At 41.4% G+C, this 20,116-nt stretch overlaps 1 protein-coding gene across 2 annotated transcripts; it reads left to right on the top strand.

The window, feature by feature from the left end:
* The first annotated feature begins 5,198 nt into the window (after positions 1 to 5,198).
* On the top strand, positions 5,199 to 19,343 carry COCH (cochlin). 2 transcript variants are annotated; one of them, XM_079914939.1, is made up of 12 exons: positions 5,199 to 5,218; positions 5,574 to 5,630; positions 5,725 to 5,775; positions 7,895 to 8,051; positions 8,901 to 9,034; positions 9,552 to 9,614; positions 10,293 to 10,337; positions 10,431 to 10,578; positions 13,347 to 13,450; positions 14,162 to 14,388; positions 14,565 to 15,081; positions 18,293 to 19,343. In XM_079914939.1, exons 2-12 carry the CDS (start codon positions 5,597 to 5,599, stop codon positions 18,466 to 18,468), a joined length of 1,656 nt encoding a protein of 551 aa, XP_079771065.1. In that variant the 5' UTR covers positions 5,199 to 5,218; positions 5,574 to 5,596; the 3' UTR covers positions 18,469 to 19,343. The 2 variants fall into 2 exon arrangements, with proteins under 2 accessions (XP_079771065.1, XP_079771064.1); XM_079914938.1 differs by having other exon boundaries at positions 5,204 to 5,270.
* The last annotated feature ends 773 nt before the right edge of the window (positions 19,344 to 20,116 follow it).

Genomic DNA, 20,116 nt, shown 5'->3' with positions numbered 1-20,116 from the left:
CTGGTCTGGGAAGATGCCACATGCTGTGGAGCAACTAAGTCCATGTGCCACAACTACTGAGCTTGTGCTCTAGAGCCTGCATGCCACAACTACTGAGCCCACGTGCCACAACTACTGAAGCCCGCATGCCTAGAGCCTGTGCTCTGCAACAAGAGAAGACACTGCAGTGAGAGGCCCGTGCACCGCAATGAAGAGTATCCCCTGCTTGCCGCAGCTAGAGAAAGCCCATGTGCAGAAACCAAGACCCAATGCAGCCAAAAATAAATAAATAAAATAAATAATTTTTTTAAAAAACTCTCAAGGTCATCAGAACAAGGAACATTTGAGAAAGTGTCACAGTGCAGAGGAGTCCAAGAAGACATGCTGACTAAATGTTATGCAGTATCCTGGATAGGATCCTGGAAGAGAAAAAGGGTATTAGGTAAACACTAAGGAAATCTGCGGAAAATATGGACTTTAGTTAATGTGTCAGTATTGGGACTTCCCTGGTGGTGCAGTGGCTAAGAATCCGCCTGCCAGTGCAGGGGACACAGGTTCGATCCCTGGTCTGCGAAGATCCCACATGCCATGGAGCAACTAAGCCTGTGCGTCACAACTACTGAACTCACATGCCACAAATACTGAAGCCTGTGTGCCTAGAGCCCCTGCTCCGCAACGAGAGCAGCCACCGCAACGAGAAGCCCGTGCACTGCAACGAAGACCCAATGCAGCCAAAAATAAATAAATAAATTTATTTTTAAGAATGTGTCAGTATTGGTTCATGAATTGTGACAACTGTGCCATACGAATGTAAGATGTTAACAGGGGAAACTGGATGTGGGGTATATGGGAACTCTAGTCTTATCGATGTTTCTATAAACCTAAAACTGTTCAAAAGTTAACTTTTTAAAAAACAATATCGCAAATGACAAGACAATGGGATTGACTCATTCATTTAACAAATATTTCTTGAGTACCTATTATGTGCTAGACACTTCACTGGGGACTAGAGGTGCAGTGATGAACATGAGAGAAAGATCCTTCACCTTCAGGAGCTTGCATGGGACGTGTGCTGGGCCTATACAATGAATTTATGTTCCCTGTCACAGCTTTCCTCGCTTAGGAAGGCATTCCGGTGGCATTCTGGTGGCAATGTGACATCCATTACTTCTTGGTAAATAAGGGGCAAACATGATCCAGGCCACGGTTTAGCAGTGAGAGGTGAATAGCAAGAGACCTTCCATAAGAAGGGATGAGTGCTGGGAGGTAGTTGGCACAGTCAGTGTTTCCTAAGGTTTCCAAACCCCAGAAACAGCACAGCCCTTGAAGGCTATATGTGCCCAGGGAGCAACTGCCCAGCCACAGAATTCAGCCAGTCAGAGGTCCCTTCCAATCACTTGGTCTAGTCTCCTTGACTTTATAGGAAAGGCAACTAAGGGCCAGAAAAAGGAAGTGATTGCTCGTGGTCATAAGGCTATCTCTGAGTCAACTTTTTAATATTCACTCCTCAGAGGCTGTGAACATTTATTCTATTGCTAGAAATCATCAAAAACTGAAAGGCTAGATGTACATACTTGCTTAGTATCACATGTGAACAATGGAAAGGAATCGAGCAGGAAAAATGGATACAAAATAAACATCAATGTGGGTCAAATAACATAGGTGATAGGAGTTTACAAACTGCTAATGCTCTATAACTAACCATAGAGACTTATGGGATACTGCAGGACAAACATACACTTCCTAAAAGGGAACAAACTCACTTTAAGATCACCATAACCAAAATAAAATCAAATCACTATGCACTGCATTAGCTAAGTAACAGTTTGCAGGGGAGGTTAAAGGTATAGGGCGTGGGACAGGACTGATATTCCTTTAAAAAATAAAAACAAAATACCAACAACAAAAACATAAAAACTTCTGGGTAACACCAGATTCATACCTAGATAAAAACAGAAGGGAGGGGACCCATAAACTAGAGGTTATCTATGTAGACAATGAGCCAAGTCCACTCAGAGAACCCAGCTATTCTTGAGAAACTCTTTTCAGCCTCATCCTAAAGCTTGAAGATGCCACCTAGGGTATCAGTTTGAGAGGCAGCCCACTCCCTTCCCAATGCCAGCCCATTCTGCACAAAGTTAGAAATGTGATCAGACACTACACTCACGGAAAATTGCTTTTGAAAATGAGTTTACAATCTTTCTGTTAAGGATCGTTTTCAAAGAGCCATCAGGTCAGAAGATGCTTCCATGTTTTAACAGGGGAACGCAGTAGGCACATTTAAGGTGGAATTTTAATGAAAAGATAATGAAAGAAGAATGAAAAATTAGAATTATTCGTTTAACCTCTAACATTGACCTAAGTATTAGGCCCTCTGGGCAATACATTAGAATCACCTGGAGAGCTTTAAAAAATTCTAATGCCCTGGCCCTGACCAATTACATTAGAATCTCTGGGGTGGGACTCAGGATTCAGTACTGTTTTTTTTTTTTTTTTTTTTTTTTGTGGTACGCGGGCCTCTCACTGTTGTGGCCTCTCCCATTGTGGAGCACAGGCTCCGGACGCGCAGGCTCAGCAGCCATGGCTCACGGGCCCAGCCGCTCCGCAGCATGTGGGATCTTCCCAGACCGGGGCACGAACCCGTATCCCCTGCATTGGCAGGCGGACTCTCAACCACTGCACCACCGGGGAAGCCCAGGATTCAGTGCTTTTTAAAGCTCCCCAGGTGATTCCATTGTGCAGCCCAGTTAGGAATCCAACGCTCTACAGAGAGTTAGTCTAAAATTTGAATATCAAATACTCTTATATAAAGCAGGATAAACTAACTAGGCATCCTAGAAGTATAATACCCTGAAATGTTACCCAGTTGAATACAAAACTATAATTTTAACAATTTGTCTTTTTAAGTCAATCGTACCCAGATTTATTTGACTTTCCGTCTCTTCTTCAGATGTTTCCACAGCAGAAGCAACTACCACTTAAGTTCAGATATTATTTTTCTCAATATGCTTATGGTGAGCCTGAGATACAAACTAAGTGAGAAAGAGAAATCTCATCCCCACTCCACATGGTTAGTCTTTCAAACTAGAAAAATAAAGACTAACTTCTCTTAAATGTTTCAAAACAAAATAATTAAACTGTATCTTTGGGTAAACAACCAATGAAACTCAGTGAGGTATTTCCTTTATTTTTTAATAGTCACAGACTCAGGGTCAATGATGGAAATAGCTGCATAGTTCTGACTCTGCTAAATGGCTCGGTGAAATTACATCACAGGAGGGCTGAGCCTTGTGGGAGTTCTGAAGAGCAGTACCTTTTAGCCATTTGGGTTGAGCTGTGGAGTGCTAGCCTTTTTCCTGGAGGTGATCTCTCCCTAATTATATAGCATCACTACAATTTGCCCAGCCTAATTGGAGGAGGTTATCCAAACCTGACTGAGGACACGCAGCAAGCAATAATGATAAAGACAGCTTTAACGGTCCTGAAGGCCTAACATTTCTCCCAAGGAAAATATCAGGGGTGGTGGCTACATTGCTGGGTTTCTAAGAAAAGGGCAACTCTCTCTACCATGAGAGGGATTAAATCTTTAAGGCAGCCATGAAAATAAGAATCAAAAACCTCCTAGTCCACAAATGTTATTCAGTCTCTTTCTCTCCAAAAGACATTCAGATAGTAAAGGGAATGAAATCAACACCGCCGGCCCGCCCCTCCGCAGCTGCCTGGTGCAATACTGACTCATTCCAGATTGAAAGGATAGTTGTAAAACCACTACCATATTTGGCTTCCAGGTGGTGGTGGTATGTTTCCTTCCTAACATAAAACGTATAGGAATACTATTCAGCAATAAAAAGGAAGGAAGAACTCATTCATGTTACAGAATGAATGAAACTTAAAAACATTATGCTCAGTAAAAGAAGCCACATATTGTATCATTCCATTTATATGAAATATCCATAAAAAACAAACCTTTAGAGACGGGAATTACATTGGTGTTGCCTAGGGCTGAGGGCGGGAAAAGGGATTGGCTGCCAATGGCCAGACGGGATCCTTTTGGGGGTGCTGGAAGTGTCCTAAAATTGAATTGTGGTGATGGCTGCGTAACTCTGTATACTTACTAAAAATCGTGGAAATCACCGAAAAGGGATGGATTTTACGGTATATAAATTATTGGTTATTCTTTAGACCTAACTAAAATCCTATTCTTTGGACTAAATAAAACTTTTAAAAAACGAAATCGTGCCCCCTCTCCTGCGTCTGGGGGTGGTTCCTCAGCTGCCTTGCAGGTCCTGTGTCACTTTACACTCCACGTGAATTCTGCTTTCTCCCGTTTCCTCATGTGAAAAGTTACCAGGATGAGAGAGAAAGAGAAGGGTGGAAGAGCATATTACCACATCTGAGATCTGTGCAATCCCAACAGACACCAGGTCTGGGAGTTTGGAAAGGCAGTCATAAATCCTTCCTGATCTAGAAAAGAAGAAAAGGCAAATGTAAAGAAGGGTCCGGGCCACCTCCCAAGCGTGGTCCTACCCATGACAGTAAATGGAGCCCCCGGGGAAAATCCGACCGTGGCAGAAACAAAGTCGGAAGGCTGGATCCCTAAAATCCGAAGAAAAACCAGTCCGCTGATGGGGTTTCTAACAAATACAGGGCATGCGTTTATCCAACCCAGGCTGGCGGGACTTCAGAAATACGAACTTTGTTTCAACGGGAGCACAGATTTGGGAAGTTTGTTCTGAGGCCGCGTGTACCTGGTAGCTCTCCGGGGCCCCGCGTTCCCGGCGCCGCAGCTCCCGCCGCGGGGACTGTGCGCGGGGAACCACCACTCCCCAGCCCGGGTGAGGCCGGCTCCCTCGGGCAGCCACGCCCGGTCGCCGCACGTCGGGCAACCTCCCCGCGCGCTCCCGCCGCCGCCCTACACTCGTCCCGGCTCCCCTGACGCCGGGGCCGGCGAGGTCCCCGGCCCTCCCCCGGGCTTTCGCGTCTCCCCCGGGGACGGACGCGGCATCCAGGTGGCCGAGTCCCGCGCCGCGGGGGTGGCGCCTCGGCGCGGCCTCACCCCGGGACGGAGAGGGGGTGAGGGCGGAGCTGGACGGCCGCCGCCTGGTCCCGGGGGACCAGCTCCCAGCCCCCTCTCCGCGCGCGCCCCCCGCACAGTGCTCATGCGCGCGGCCCAGCCTTTATAGCGGCCGTGGGAGCCGCGCTTTCCGCACTCGGGCGCAGCCGGGCGGATTCGACTCAGGTGCAGAGTCCCCGGCGTCCGGCGCGGGCGTGCGGGTCCCTGACGCCTGCCTGTTCGTGTCTCCCCTTTGTCGCTCCCAGCTTGTCTGTCTGTCTTCAGGGTGCACCCTCCTCCTGGTCCGGGGTTGCACCTCGACTCTGGGTTTGGCTTGATTTGCAGCCGGAGCGTCGCCTCCAGACTGAGAGTGGCACGAGCTCCCGGGCAGCGGCCTCTTCGGTCTCCTCCTCTCCTCGGCCGCCCCTGGGTTTCCGAGGGGTGCGGGATCCCTGAGGGGGCGGGGGGCGGGCGCGGTGTGGTGGGGACGTAGGGATCTCCGTTCTCGGGGAGCCTCCCTTGCATTCTCCCTCCCTCCCAGGTCCGAGCAGCCCCTAGGCTACCATGTCTGCAGCCTGGATCCCGATTCTCTGCCTTGGTGGGTACGCGCCCCTCACTGCCCTCTTCCCCTCGCACCAAGCAAGGTGGAGGTGGAGGCTGGAACCAGCCCTCGAGCTGTCCTCTCTTCGCAGGTGTCTGTCTTTTGCTGTTGCTGCCACAGACCGCGGGCAGCGAGGGAGCCGGTGAGTTGCGGGTTCCCGGGTCCGGGAGCAGGGCTCTGTCCGGGGGTTGCGAGGGGCTGCGGGCCAGCGCGTAGGAACGCACTCAGATGGAGCCCCTGGGCCTTGGCCGGGGGCTGGAGCTATAAGGGTGCGAAGGTTGGAGCTGCTGCCTGGCGCACCCCATTCATACCTACAGCCCATCTACTCCGGCTTACCCATTTCTCCCTCGGGAAGGGGCTCCTGGGGTCCGATGGGGACGTTCTTCACAAGGTGCGGAGAAGGAAGCCTCCCCCCATCCACACCCACAACCCCGGAGCTTCCTCTCCCCCCAGCAAGCCGAACAGCGGCAGCAGAAGTGGGGGGTGTTCGTTGAGCCCCACTGAGGAGCGCCGTAGTCCCGGGTGTTCCGCGGAGTTTGGGGTCAGGGAGAGGCCTTCAGACTGTCAGAGAGAGAGAGAGAGGCTTCGGGAGTGAAAGAGAGGCTTACGTCGTTGTCCCATCTTGTTTGACCCCCTCGCTGTGTTTCCAGGAATGACCCCTATAAAAAAAAAAAAAAAAAAAAAGGTAGCATTTACGGGCCCATTTCATATTCGAGAGAGTCTAAAAGGAGTGTGTTCCACACGTAGAAGTCCGAGTAAGGGTGTGTGGTTCGGTGTGTTTTCTACAACATAAAAATCAAACTCTTTTTCAAAATCTATCCTTTATTTTTCTTGAAAGGAGAAAGGAAGGTAAGTATTGCTGAGGGCTGTATTCAGTGCCCCCTCACACAAACACACACTAAAGTCAGTGTTGGCAGCTAAAGGCAGAGCCTCTGGTGCCTCGAAAATGGGAGGAAAATTAAGGCTGTTTGCTAACAGGTATGAAGCTCATAGGTATGAGGCTACTGTTCTTGGTAAGGATTTTAACTTGCCCAGCAATCTAGAGTGTTTCAGAGCTAGGGAATCAGCATTGTACCTTTCATGGCGTCCTGCCTTCCTTTCCATGGAGGTGTACAGTCCAGGGCTGGGCACAGAGGGCTCTTAGAAGAGGGTCCTTGCTAGTGGCAGGCTTCTCAGTGGGGCAGTATGACCAGACAGCACTACTGTCTTGGAAAAAGAAAAAAAAAATTTTTTTAATGATTAACATCTGTTTCAAAAACGTTTGGAAAACATCTGTTTCAAAAAGGTTTGGATAACCACAATTTCCAGTGTTTGGAAAATAGTATTTAAAAACATTATCCTCAATTTAATAGTCACAGTAAATTGATGAATTAATATGTTGTATTAAGTTATCTTGTTACATGTTGCCAAGGGCTTGTCTCTAACATCTTTTGTAGTAAAAACTATGATTATTAGTTGGGTTGACCATGTAAAACTTGAGAGTATTAACAGTGCTTTCTAAAACTGCATTCACTGCCTGATATATCTCTCTGGACAGATCTGGAGCGGAAATAAGCAGGTTCAATTCAGATTAAAATGCTCCATTCTGAACGGACTAACTTCTCTGTTTCCTGTCCTGCAGGAGTTACAGAATTTTCCTTGGGCTGTGTGACCTTGGGCAAAATAACCCCATGGCTTTAATTACTTCAGCTGAAAAATGAATGATTGAGCTAAATGACGTTCTGTAAAGTGAAGCACCTTTTTACTGGTTTGCTTAAATTAAAATATAATTTTAATGCGCTGCATTTGAAGAAAACTGATATAAATGGCCCTCAGAAGCAACGGATGACTTAGATTTGTGCATGTTTCTATAAAAATGTTCCTCAGAGGTTCAACCCAGATTTAATATCTTCACCTCAGGCAACTATGTACACAGTTGTAATCAGAGTTGAGGTTCTTATATTTCTAGAATGAATTTAATAAATGGTCAGTGACTAATGTTATTTTCTAATTCTGATATATTTCCAATTATGCATCTCCAAACTGATAAGAACTAAAATTCTCCCATTAGACTTTACAATGTCTGAGAACTAGATTAAATTGGAAAACTGATTTTTGGCTTGCTAAAATCTGGAATGGTGTGGAACAGTACCTACATCAATATTCTTAACAAGACGTGTAGAAATTAGGGAAGTAAAATTTCAATCTCATATTCTAGTTCCCCCACCACCACTTCCCTAAATGTCCTAAGAATGGTTTTTACGTCTCTCCTTTCTCTTCAGTTCCCATCGCTATCACATGCTTTACCAGAGGCCTGGACATCAGGAAAGAAAAAGCAGATGTGCTCTGTCCAGGTGGTTGCCCTCTGGAGGAATTCTCCGTGTTTGGGAACATAGTATATGCTTCTGTATCAAGCATATGTGGTGCCGCCATCCACAGGTAAGCTCCAACATGCCAAGGGGAGAGAAATGCAAGTGTGATTATTTCCCTTTCTCTTTAGCCATCTGGACACCCCCTCCCACCTTTTCTTTCTTTTGGTACCAATTTTGGCCATAGAAGATGGATACATTTTTAAGGTTTTCCTGGATATCCTTGAGTCACCAACTACATAAGGGAAGCTTTCTGACTAAAGGCAAATTGCATTATTTCTGGATAGCTAGAGTCCTGTGATTCTAAAAACATTCCTAATCATGTACTATATTACTGAGTTTTTACTGTATGACAGCCATTATTTTAACTTCCACGACGACTCTACAGCTGTACAAGGTAGGTACAATTTTACCCCATTTTGCAGATGAGGAAACTGAATTCAGAGAGTTGTCAAGTATCTTGCCCAAGGCCACCACTGTTAGCAAGTGCCAGAGCTGGGACTGAAAGCCCAGGTCTGCCTCCAGAGCCCATATTCATCACCACTCTTCTGTCCTGTGAGAGAATGGCCAGTATGACACTTTTTTAAAAAAAAATGAAGTTCAAAGACATGTAGTTAGAGTATTTTAGAAGACTGTTTGGCACTCTTAACTCTGATCCTCTGAGCTGTAGGGAACAGGAAACTGCAAGTGTGTCCTTATTAACACTTAAGAAGTTTCACAGCACAAAACTATTTCCCTAGGTGGATTTTGTACCTGGGTAAGCAAGTTTTTAAAAAGGTTGACAGCATCCTTAGATGGCTTCCCTGCTGAACTATTTTCTTGATTAATCAGAATAATAGGTGCAGTATGGCCATATAAGTCAGTCAAATGCCCCTGAAAAAGTGTGGATAGAGTCTCAGCTGTTATTCTTGTGTTGCAGGGGTGTAATCAGCAACTCAGGGGGACCCGTAAGAATCTATAGCCTACCAGGTCGAGAAAACTATTCCTCAGTAGTTGCCAATGGCATCCAGTCTCAGACGCTTTCCAGATGGTCTGCTTCTTTCACAGTGACAAGTAGGTACAATTAAAGTGTTATTACTTTTGTGTAAATATTGTCTCCCCAACCCCCCAAAAAGTTTTCTGCTTTTCTCAGATCAACCTCTTTGACTCTGATGGAAAAACTTGTGATCAAGACTGGAAGGGTCAACTGTGGGTTAGAGTCAGGGGATCCGAAGGGTTAAGGACACACTCAAGCCAAACTTGGGTAAATGGGAGGAAAATTATCTTGCTGTCAGAAGATGGCAATAGAAAATTGAATTGCCTGCAATCAGAATGCCCTGACATTTACCAAATAACCCTAACTCAAAAAAACAGGTGAATGAATGTGAACTCATTTTATGGTGATCTTTTAAAAATACGATACAATAGATGAGAATCCATTTTGGTTCTTTGAAACTAGCATGCAGCAATTACTCTTGCAATTGCCATCACTCTATTACATTTATCATCCTATAGAACCCTAAATTAGATTCATTATGCTTTGATGGTAAGGAAGGAAGAGGAAAAAATAGTCTTCTCTTTATTTTAACAGAAGGCAAAAGTGGTACCCAGGAAGCCACAGGACAAGCAGTGTCCACAGCACGTCCAGCAATAGGTATGAAATATGGAACCTATCTCCTAGTTGCCTGGCACAGCATTAGGAAGTTATAAATAAGTGTTATTGATAAAAGCTTTCCTTTTTTAAAATATTGAAACACAAAGCAAATACCTTTACTGGTATATTGCATAGGGAAACTTTCAATTTTATATTTCAAATTACTTATCCTTCTTTTATTTTCATTTATAAACTCTACTGCTAGACATTCTCTTGAAGTCCTACCATTTCTCCCTGATTTGATAAACTATGCCTAGAAACTGGTCTAAGTAAAAGTACCATGAACTTCTAGTTCCATTTGTCATATGAATAAAAGAAATGAGTGCGTGTCTATTTGAGAAATAGCCAGGGATCTCCCTTTCTAAGACTGTGGCAATTTTAAAGTCAAAGAAATGAAGCACATTAGAATCTAACTCTGAGTTTCCAATCCTACCTCAACTGTGGGTTTGGGATATCAAAGTCCTGATTGGAGGCATATTAAATATGTAGGTCTACTACAGTCCTGACTTGTTTTTTTGTTGGGGCATTGCTTCCCTAGTCCAGAAAATCATGAGGAAATTAATTTTTAAAAAAGTATTTTCAAGAATGATGCTCCTTATCATGAGCTTTTCCCTTGTGGGTCTCCTTCTATGGAACTGTCTTCCTTTTGCTAATGCCAGGTGCTTTTTTTTGTTTCAGGTAAACGACTAAAGAAAACACCGGAGAAGAAAACTGGCAATAAGGGTAAGAGTCCGGATATCCATTTCGGAATATTTTCTCTCTCTCCCTCCCTTCTCTTGAAACTGCTAATGGAAAGACTTGTTTGGGTGTTCACAGACTGTAAAGCAGACATTGCATTTCTGATCGATGGAAGTTTTAATATCGGGCAACGCCGATTTAATCTACAGAAGAATTTTGTTGGGAAAGTGGCTCTAATGTTAGGAATTGGAACAGAAGGACCGCACGTGGGCCTTGTTCAAGCCAGGTACCAACCTTGTTAAAATGGGAGGAGACTTGAATGATGTCTTGAATGATGAAAAATGATCAATCCTTTTAGTGGGTACATACATTTCAGTTCAATATAAACAAATTGAGGTGTGGACAGTCTGGATTCCCAAATTATGAAGTCAGAATTTAAGACTGCCTGAGCAGACTGGGTAGGTATAAGTGCTTCCTTTTTGGGATAAAAGGATTTAGAGAATTATATGCTATCTATTTGAGGACCAGAAGGTAGGCTAAAAGTCTTGTTGCTCATACAGATTACTTCTGCACATCTGCTCTGCTCAATTCCTAATTTCTCTTCCCTGAAGGAGGAAGCAGTGATGTTTATTTCTTCTATTTGGTCATTATTCTTTTTAGCTCTTTCCATATTCCCTTGATTGGAAATCTGAAGCTTAACCTTTTATTTATTGTATAGTAGTGTTTATTCATGTCTTTTAGGATTATCATATGCTCATTAGAGAAAGCTTGAAAAACATATAAAACACAAAGAAAAAAAATTTCCCAAATATACCCCTCTGAGATAATCAATGTAAAATGTTGTATTTCCTTTCAGTATTTTAAGAAAATATTTGATGGTACATATGTGTGTATTTCTTTTTCAAAAGCTCAGATTATATCAAAAGCTCAGATTATATCAAAATACTGATGCTCACAATACTGAGCATTGTGAGCTCAGTATCACAAATATTCTTCAAAAAATGATGTTTCGTAATGTTCCTTAGCATGATTTATTTAACCATTCTATTGTTTTTTCACAATTACACTGTGCATCCTTATGTCATCCTTGTGCCATCTCTGATAAATTCATTCGGCTAGATTCCCAGAAGTGAGATTGAGTCAAAGGGTTCTGACATTTTTTTTTTTTTTTTTTTTTTTGCGGTACGCGGGCCTCTCACTGTTGTGGCCTCTCCCGTTGCGGAGCACAGGCTCCGGACGCACAGGCTCAGCGGTCATGGCTCATGGGCCTAGCCGCTCCGTGGCATGTGGGATCTTCCCGGTCCGGGCCACGAACCCGTGTCCCCTACATCGGCAGGCGGACTCTCAACCACTGCGCCACCAGGGAAGCCCGGGTTCTGACATTTTTAAGGCTTCTGAAATAAACAGTTAAATTGCTTTCTAGAAAGTTGATTCAGTTTAAACTACTATCAGCTGTGTGTAAGGGTGTCACAAGTAGGATTACAAATATTTATATTTCTATTTGTTCTTATCTTGTTTTTTATAATTGGTTCTTAGAATTTTTTTTGGTGTAAGAATCATTAACTTTGTTGATTTATACATAATTTAACCATTGTCCCATATCTTAAAAAAATGAGCTTCTTATTCCATTCATTTGTGATATCAATTTATAACTTTAGACAAATGTTTCTTTGATCCATATGTTAATTCTAACATCTTTTCTACAATGCTTTGATTATTGTAGCTTTATTGTATATTTTAACATCTCATAGGGCAAATTCCCCTCAATATTTTTCTTCTAATATTTTTTCTTTGCTGTTTTTACCTAACTCTTTTTCAAGAGGAAAGCTACACTACTTTGTAGACGCATACAAAGACTAGCTTCTTTATAAACGTCCTGATTTATGATTTTTCTATTTTAGGAAGAACATTAGAATAGATAAACTATGTCAAGAGTTTATATTTAAGTAGAATAAGAGAATATCTCATTAAGGATGCAAAACTAAGACTAAATCTCATAAATAATAATTTGGATAGTTGAAAAGTGACCATAAAAATGAAAAGATTATTGACTCATGAAAACTGATTTTGTGACCCAACCATTACACCAAGTATATAGAAATCATGCCACCAAGTATGCAGAAATACAATGAGTGCTATTTCCTTCAGAAATCTTGACTTAGTGGCAATTGATAATGCTAAGATCTTAAAATTTTGCACTGATGAAATTTTGACTTATCTAAAAGTTGTAAACACAAAAATTGTGCTTTAACTAATTGTTTTCACTCAACATGGTCTCTAATGAACACAGAGTAAGTTATAAAAGCTGAAATTCTTTTACTATTAAATATGAAAAATCCCAAATCTATTAAAATATACATAATTGTAAGATTAGCAAATGTCAATATCATTTATCATAAGAAAAATTCAATATTATAATACTTTATAATTTGTTTCCTTGTAAGTTTTCTCATTTTAAAAATGTTGGCCTTAGTGTCACTGAAATTGCCTCTTCTGACCAGAGACCTGGGTTAATAGACCCAGACTATTCAGGGCTTCCAAGGTTCCCCACTGGAGCAGACCTAGACTCACACCCAGCTATGTTCCAACTATCTGGTGCCCATCTCTGCAGATTTCCATTAAGCCCAGTGCCCTGAGCCACCCGGTTTCAGGTGCTTCATATAGTTTAGGAGCCAGACAAACCTGAATTTTAAAATGTGGTTATGTTTTATTGGGTAAATTACCTAGGTGTTCTGGGCCTCCATTTATGTAATAGGGATAATAATCCCTACCTTGTACAGTTATGATGAAATGAGATTATACATGTAGTATGTATTTAGCATATTACCCAGAATACAATAAACCCTCAAGGTAGCAGTTGTTTTTGTTACATTTTTTGAAAGAACCCTTAAAATTCAAGTAAGGATGCAATATACCCTAGTTGGCTGTATGCTGTGGAATTAAGACACTTAGGTATTGTCCAATTTAAAGACTTTTTTTAAGGTATATAATATTGCTTGTTTGTTTTACATTTCCAATTCTCCCTGGATAACATTTTTTCCCTTTTTTGCCTAGTGAACATCCCAAAATAGAATTTTACTTGAAAAACTTTACATCAGCCAAAGATGTTTTGTTTGCCATAAAGGAAGTAGGTTTCAGAGGGGGTAATACCAATACAGGTAAGTAGACTTCAGCATCTGGGATGTAACACAGAGAGGGTTATGAATGATCAGACATGTAAGACAGTATTATGCTATTTTATATAAGCAGAAGTGAAACTCTTCTTCCTGGCACTGATCTTGGTTAGGTCTGCACTTGATATCTGAGATATTTAATTTATAATGGAAAATGTACCAAAGGGTTTATTGGTATTGCTCATTTTAAAAAATATAAGACGTTGTGACTTATAATCCTCAGGTAGGGCAGATGTCACTTTAGAAAAGTACCTGTTTAGAATATTTAAAAGAAGCAAAGATCAACAGACTCATCTAATGAATGCAGATGTGACAGAAAGAACTAAAATAGAATGTTGGACCTTCTGAGGGGAGACTTCTTGTTCTGAGCCCGTAGAGGTACTCGTCAGTCACTAAGGGGCTAGATAGAGAGCACAAGTACAGAAGTGGGAGTCAGGTTTATGTTTCTGACTGGTGATTGATGTAAGGAAAGGAAATGTAATGCTCTGGGGGGTAGGTGATGGAAGAAATGTGGGTTGTGAAGACAAAAAATAGGCATGATGGATAATTAAACTTTCCCATCTGATGCACGTGTTAAAGAACTGAGTTCTATATGTGTTAAATTCTTAAACTTGGAGGCATCAAGTTCGTACAGGGAAATAGAAGTGTCATTTTAAGCAGTGGTGCCATTCCAGTTTGCTTCTTTTTCAAACCTAGGAAAAGCCTTGAAGCACACCGCCCAGAAATTCTTCACAGCAGACACTGGAGCGAGAAAAGGGATTCCCAAAGTGGTGGTGGTATTCATTGATGGCTGGCCTTCTGATGACATTGAGGAAGCAGGCATTGTGGCCAGAGAGTTTGGTGTCAATGTATTTATAGTTTCTGTGGCTAAGCCTATCCCTGAGGAACTGGGAATGGTTCCGGATGTTGCATTTGTTGACAAGGTAAGGAGTTGAGAGTGTCTTCTGTTATAGTAGTGATTCAGTTTGGGACCTCTAGGCGTAGTGCTGACTGGACCATATCTGGGTTAACTTTGAAGATTCAAGATTTAATGTTTTCATAATTTTAAAGAAACAACTTTTGATTCCTTTGGTTATCTTTTATGTGTCTCTCCCATTAGGCTGTCTGTCGGAGTAATGGCTTCTTCTCTTACTACATGCCCAATTGGTTTGGCACCACAAAATACGTAAAACCTCTGGTACAGAAGCTCTGCACTCATGAGCAAATGGTGTGCAGCAAGACCTGTTACAACTCAGTGAACATTGCCTTTCTAATTGATGGCTCCAGTAGTGTTGGTGAAAGTAATTTCCGCCTCATTCTTGAATTTATTTCCAACATAGCTAAGATTTTTGAAATCTCAGACATTGGTGCCAAGATAGCTGCCGTACAGTTCACCTACGATCAGCGCACAGAATTCAGTTTCACTGACTATAGCACCAAAGAGAATGTCCTAGCCGTTATCAGAAACATCCGCTATATGAGTGGTGGGACAGCTACTGGTGATGCCATTTCCTTTACTGTTAGAAATGTGTTTGGTCCCATGAGGGACAGCCCCAACAAGAACTTCCTGGTAATTGTCACAGATGGGCAGTCCTATGATGATGTTCGAGGGCCTGCTGCTGCTGCACATGATGCAGGTAAGGTCCTTGTCCTTTGTCTGGGAAGGGAACTGGGGAGAGGTTCAGTGAATTTTAGGAGTAAATATAAACTTAAGTGTTTGTTTGATTGAACAAACATCTATAGGATGGCAGTCATTGTTCTAAGAGTTTTACCCAGTATTAACTGATTTAATTGTCAAAGCAGCCCTACTAAATCTTATTCTACAGATAAGGAAACAGACTTTCCCAAATCACACACCTAGTAAGTGGTGAGGCCAGTATTAAAATCCAGGCAGGGACTTCCCTGGTAGGCCAGTGGTTAAGGCTCTGCACTTCCACTGCAGGGAGTGTGGGTTCAATCCCTGGTCGGGGAGCTAAGATCCCCCATGCTGTGTGATGTGGCCAAAAAAGTAAAAAATAAGGATTTTGTAATCCTCTAAAAAAAACCCAAAACAAAACCCAGGTAAGTGTGGCTGAATCCTTACCTAACCACTGCATTTTGGGGAGAATTGCCATGAGAGCTATGTCATATGTCAAGGGAATGTTACAGGTGTTCATGTTTGGCTCAAACTTGGAATATATAACCCCTCAATTACAGTTTATCATTAACTTACTATGAATCTGCTATTTGATAATTTATCCTTTTTTTTAGTAGTTTTCAGTCTGCCATGAGTTTTCTAAGATCACCAATTAAGACTTCAACCCTATTCCACTTAGATTTCCTTTTCAGTGTCTTTTATCCCCCTTGAGATAATGAAACACTTATAAAAGGGTATAAAAAGGTTCTTTCTCTTACCCCAACCTTAATATTACCTTTGGTAAAGGCCACTAGTTCCTGAAGACATTAGCATGTGTGTTGCTGAGATCAACAGGCCAAGAAAAAGCTGAGGTTCCCTTTCCTGGGATAAAAACGGAATGATTGGGAGTCCAATTATATATATAATATATATTATATATAATATATATATAATATATTTATATATAAATATAAATATATATATATATTTTTTTGCGGTACGCGGGCCTCTCACCGCTGTGGCCTCTCCCATTGCGGAGCACAGGCTCCGGACGCGCAGGCTCAGCGGCCATGGCCCACGGGCCCAGCCACTCCGTGGCATGTGGGATGCTCCCAGACCGGGGCACGAACCCGTGTCCTCTGCATCAGCAGGCGGACTCCCAACCACTGCGCCACCAGGGAAGCCCCCAATAATATTTAAAAAAACAAAAATGCTAACTTGGGAGGGGGAGAATGAAGAGCCTTACATTTTTCTATACTCCTCTGTACTTCCTTTTCCCTATTTAATTCCTAATGACTTTTGCTTTTATACATTTATTAGCACCTCTGCTAGTGTACTTGTGTCCTTTTATAGGTATTGATGGAATACTGTTTTTATTAAGTAGAATAGAGAATGGATACCTGCAATTTAAGCTATATATACAATGGCTTATTTTTATACATGTCTTAATGTATTCTTCAACTAACTTATGTTGAAGACCTTTTTGCTATCATACTCCTTAAAAGTGTAGCTTACTGAATTTATGGTTAACAGGATTGGATTCAGGCTACATAAAGTGAACTAAATAAATTCAAATATATTCTCCCTATGTGATTAATTGAACTTCAGGAGGTTGGGCCGCACTATTTTCATGAAAGTTATCCTTTAGTGATAGCAAAGTGAAAGTTAACAAAAGCCAGAAGATAGGATAGGTGTTCAGGGCTAGGGCACAGCTGTTTTGATTTTTTAACTGTAATTATATACTGGGCCTGAGCTTGACAATCTGAGCTTGAATGTAAAATTAAAAGTGAAGAAAACTGAAGGGGAGAAATTTTTTTGACTTCTTTCGCCAGGGAGAGGGGAGGATTAGCTGGTGATGATAAATCAGTAATTGTTTCAAGTAGCTTTTACATCATCAAAACCTGCTTTATTTATGTCTTAAGTATTCACAACTCTGATCACTGTATACCACTAGAAGGGTGATGAAGCTTTGGATAGAAGGGAGTAACTATTTCAGAAACTCTAAAAATTTCATGCGGGATTTCCTCCAGTACATAGATGGTAGTCTACACTTCATAGACATTTTTTGGCGGTTTTTGTTACTTTATTTTGGCTGCGCTGTGCAGCATGCAGGATCTTAGTTCCCCAACCAGAAATCAAACCCCTGCCCCCTACAGTGGAAGCATGGAGTCTTAACCACTGGACTGCCAGGAAGTCCCTGGCTGTTTTCATCATCAGAAAACTTTTGCTTTGGGATTAAAGACTGTCAATTTTTTTAAAAAATAACTTTATTTTTGGCCACATTGGATCTTCACTGCTGTTTGCGGGCTTTGTTTAGTTGCTGCGAGTGGGGTCTACTCTATGCTACAGAGTGCATGGGCTTCTCATTGCAGTGGCTTCTCTTGTTGCGGAGCATGGGCTCTAGGCACGTGGGCCTCAGCAGTTGTGGCTCGCGGGCTCTAGAGCACAGGCTGAGTAGTTGTGGCACACAGGCTTAGTTGCTCCGCGGCATGTGGGATCTTCCCGGACCAGGGCTTGAACCAGTGTTCCCTGCATTGGCAGGCAGATTCCTAACTACTGCGCCACCAGAGAAGTCCCTGTCAATTTCTTACTATTGGCCAGTTTGCTAATGCAACACATAATGAAATGGGAGAAACAATTATCACTCATAGAGGACTTGTCACCGTTCCCCAGACAAGGCAAGAGCCTTAGAAAACTTTCATCATTTATATATCCCATCTTCTGTGTCATTTTTTCTTGCTCTATTATACTGGCTATGACTCCAGTATAACAATTAATTGTGATGATAGCAGGTTGTCCTTCCTCATGCCAAACTCTGAGTAGTTTTCACCATTTCACTAAGTATGTTTGCTGTAGGGTTTGTTCTTATTTGTCTTTAGGTATTATCAGGTTAAGAAAGCTTCCTTCTCCTTCTAGCTTCCTGTGTACTATCATGAATGGATGTTGAACTTTATCAAATTATTTTTTTCTTTCAGCGATCATATGACTTATCTGTTAAGGTGGTAAACTGCACTGATGGCAAAACCTGTGGTTTTGACCCAACTGTTTAGCCATTCTCATCACGATTACTGCTAAAACCAGCCCAACAATTTGGTACAAGGGATTTAGTTCTTCAGGCATTACAAGGCAGTTTTGTCTGCAACTATGTACTAATGTGTGAAAAATATATACACGTAATTTTATACATAAGCTGGAACTTGGTTTTAATTGACTTAAAAATACTTCTATTGTAGGTATCACCATCTTCTCTGTTGGTGTGGCTTGGGCACCTCTGGATGACCTGAAAGATATGGCCTCTAAACCAAAGGAGTCGCATGTTTTCTTCACGAGAGAGTTCACAGGATTAGAACCAATCGTTTCTGATGTCATCAGAGGCATCTGTAGAGATTTCTTAGAATCCCAGCAATAATGGTGACATTTTGACAACTGAAAGAAAAAGTGCAAGGGGATGTATAAGTTGTTTTTAGTAATACTGAAATACTATATAGCATACTAAGATCAGACACAAAACTATTATACTAAAGATGGCAAAAATGTAAGCAAGCATTCATTTAAAGTTGCCTTCTAATTACAGTTCAGACTCCATTGTTCAAAACACTCTGCTGAGGCTTCATAATCACGAACCTTAGAAACTCAGGAAAGAGGAGATACCGTAGATTATAATTTTAAGAGTTCTATTTTAACATGCATATTAAATGTATAGATATGCAAATTCTATAGCTCAATAAAAGCAGCTGATATTTAGACCAAAAGCAACATTCCTTCTCTAATTCTGTATTACACATATAAGGAAAATGAAAGAGAAACACATATAAGGAAAATGAGAAACAAACAGAAAACAGCTCAACTTAGTTCAAATATATATTGACCCAAGCAGATGTTGTCTTAAAACCAGTCAACAATCTGGTTTTAAGATCTTACTTAACATAGTAAAAGTTACTTAACATACTAAAAGTTATAATTACAGACGAAATGGAAGCGATTTAGGTATCAAGCCTCTTTTGTAGTGTACTTTCATAATAACAACAAATATCACACTGAACAAGACTGAAGAATTGCCTGGTATTTTTCTATTTATAGCCTTAATTTTATATGTGTATTGATGTATTTGGCTTATACTCTAAAAGTCAACCATGTATTGAAAAAAATATTAAGTTGGTAAAATTTTACTTACCACTTATAAACACTTAGCTTTAAAGAAAAGCACACCTTTCAAAGAGGAGAACTGCAGGAAAGAATATTCTACTTTGACTATTTAAGCAATAAAACTGCTAGTGACTATTATTCTAAGGTCCCTTACTTATTATTCCAAGTGTCTCCCCCTAGGGCATGGTAAAAATTCTATTGACACATTAACCACTTCGTGTGGAAAGACCGAGTTTTTTTCTTAAAATCATGCAATAAGACTAAATATATTTATTTTCTGTTCCAATTACTTATTGAATGCCTACTGTTTTAGGCATTATGCACAGCCAGTACCAGGTTAAACAGTTGATTACTTGGTTCAACAAAGTTGTTTTGTAATTAATAGTATTTTTACTTAAACATCCTTGTGAAGTTGGTTCCTAAGAAAAGTGATCAAAACTCCCTTTATGTAACTATCATTACCTCACCAAGAACTCTCCTCTCCGACGGAAGTGCTGTCATACCTTATCCTGCCTGTCTTCTCTAAGGACAGGATCTATCCTCTCATTCATCTGCACACTCTATTTCCCATCACACATACACTGATCCTATCTGAAATGGTTTACAACCAGTTGACCTGAAAAAGGTGTTAACTGGCTGGAAAATTTATACTCCAACAAATCTTTTGAGTTTAACAATTTTATAGCTTGTGTAAAAGCTTACGTATCAGAGAGCAGAACCGAAATTGCCTTTGACACTACATAAAAATTTGACCAAAGAGAATATGGGAAGTCATGACTCCCCTGACCGCCACTGCCCCCACCCTTTATAAAGCTACAAATATGACTGATTCATGTAACAAGGAAAATTTTAACAACACAAACGGGTTTAACATGTTTTTTCCCCCAATAAATAGACAACTTTCAGCTGAG

The sequence above is a fragment of the Stenella coeruleoalba genome (genome assembly GCF_951394435.1).
Source record: "Stenella coeruleoalba genome assembly, chromosome: 2".
NCBI lineage: Eukaryota > Metazoa > Chordata > Mammalia > Artiodactyla > Delphinidae > Stenella > Stenella coeruleoalba.
This window is presented reverse-complemented; position numbering and strand designations above follow the sequence as displayed.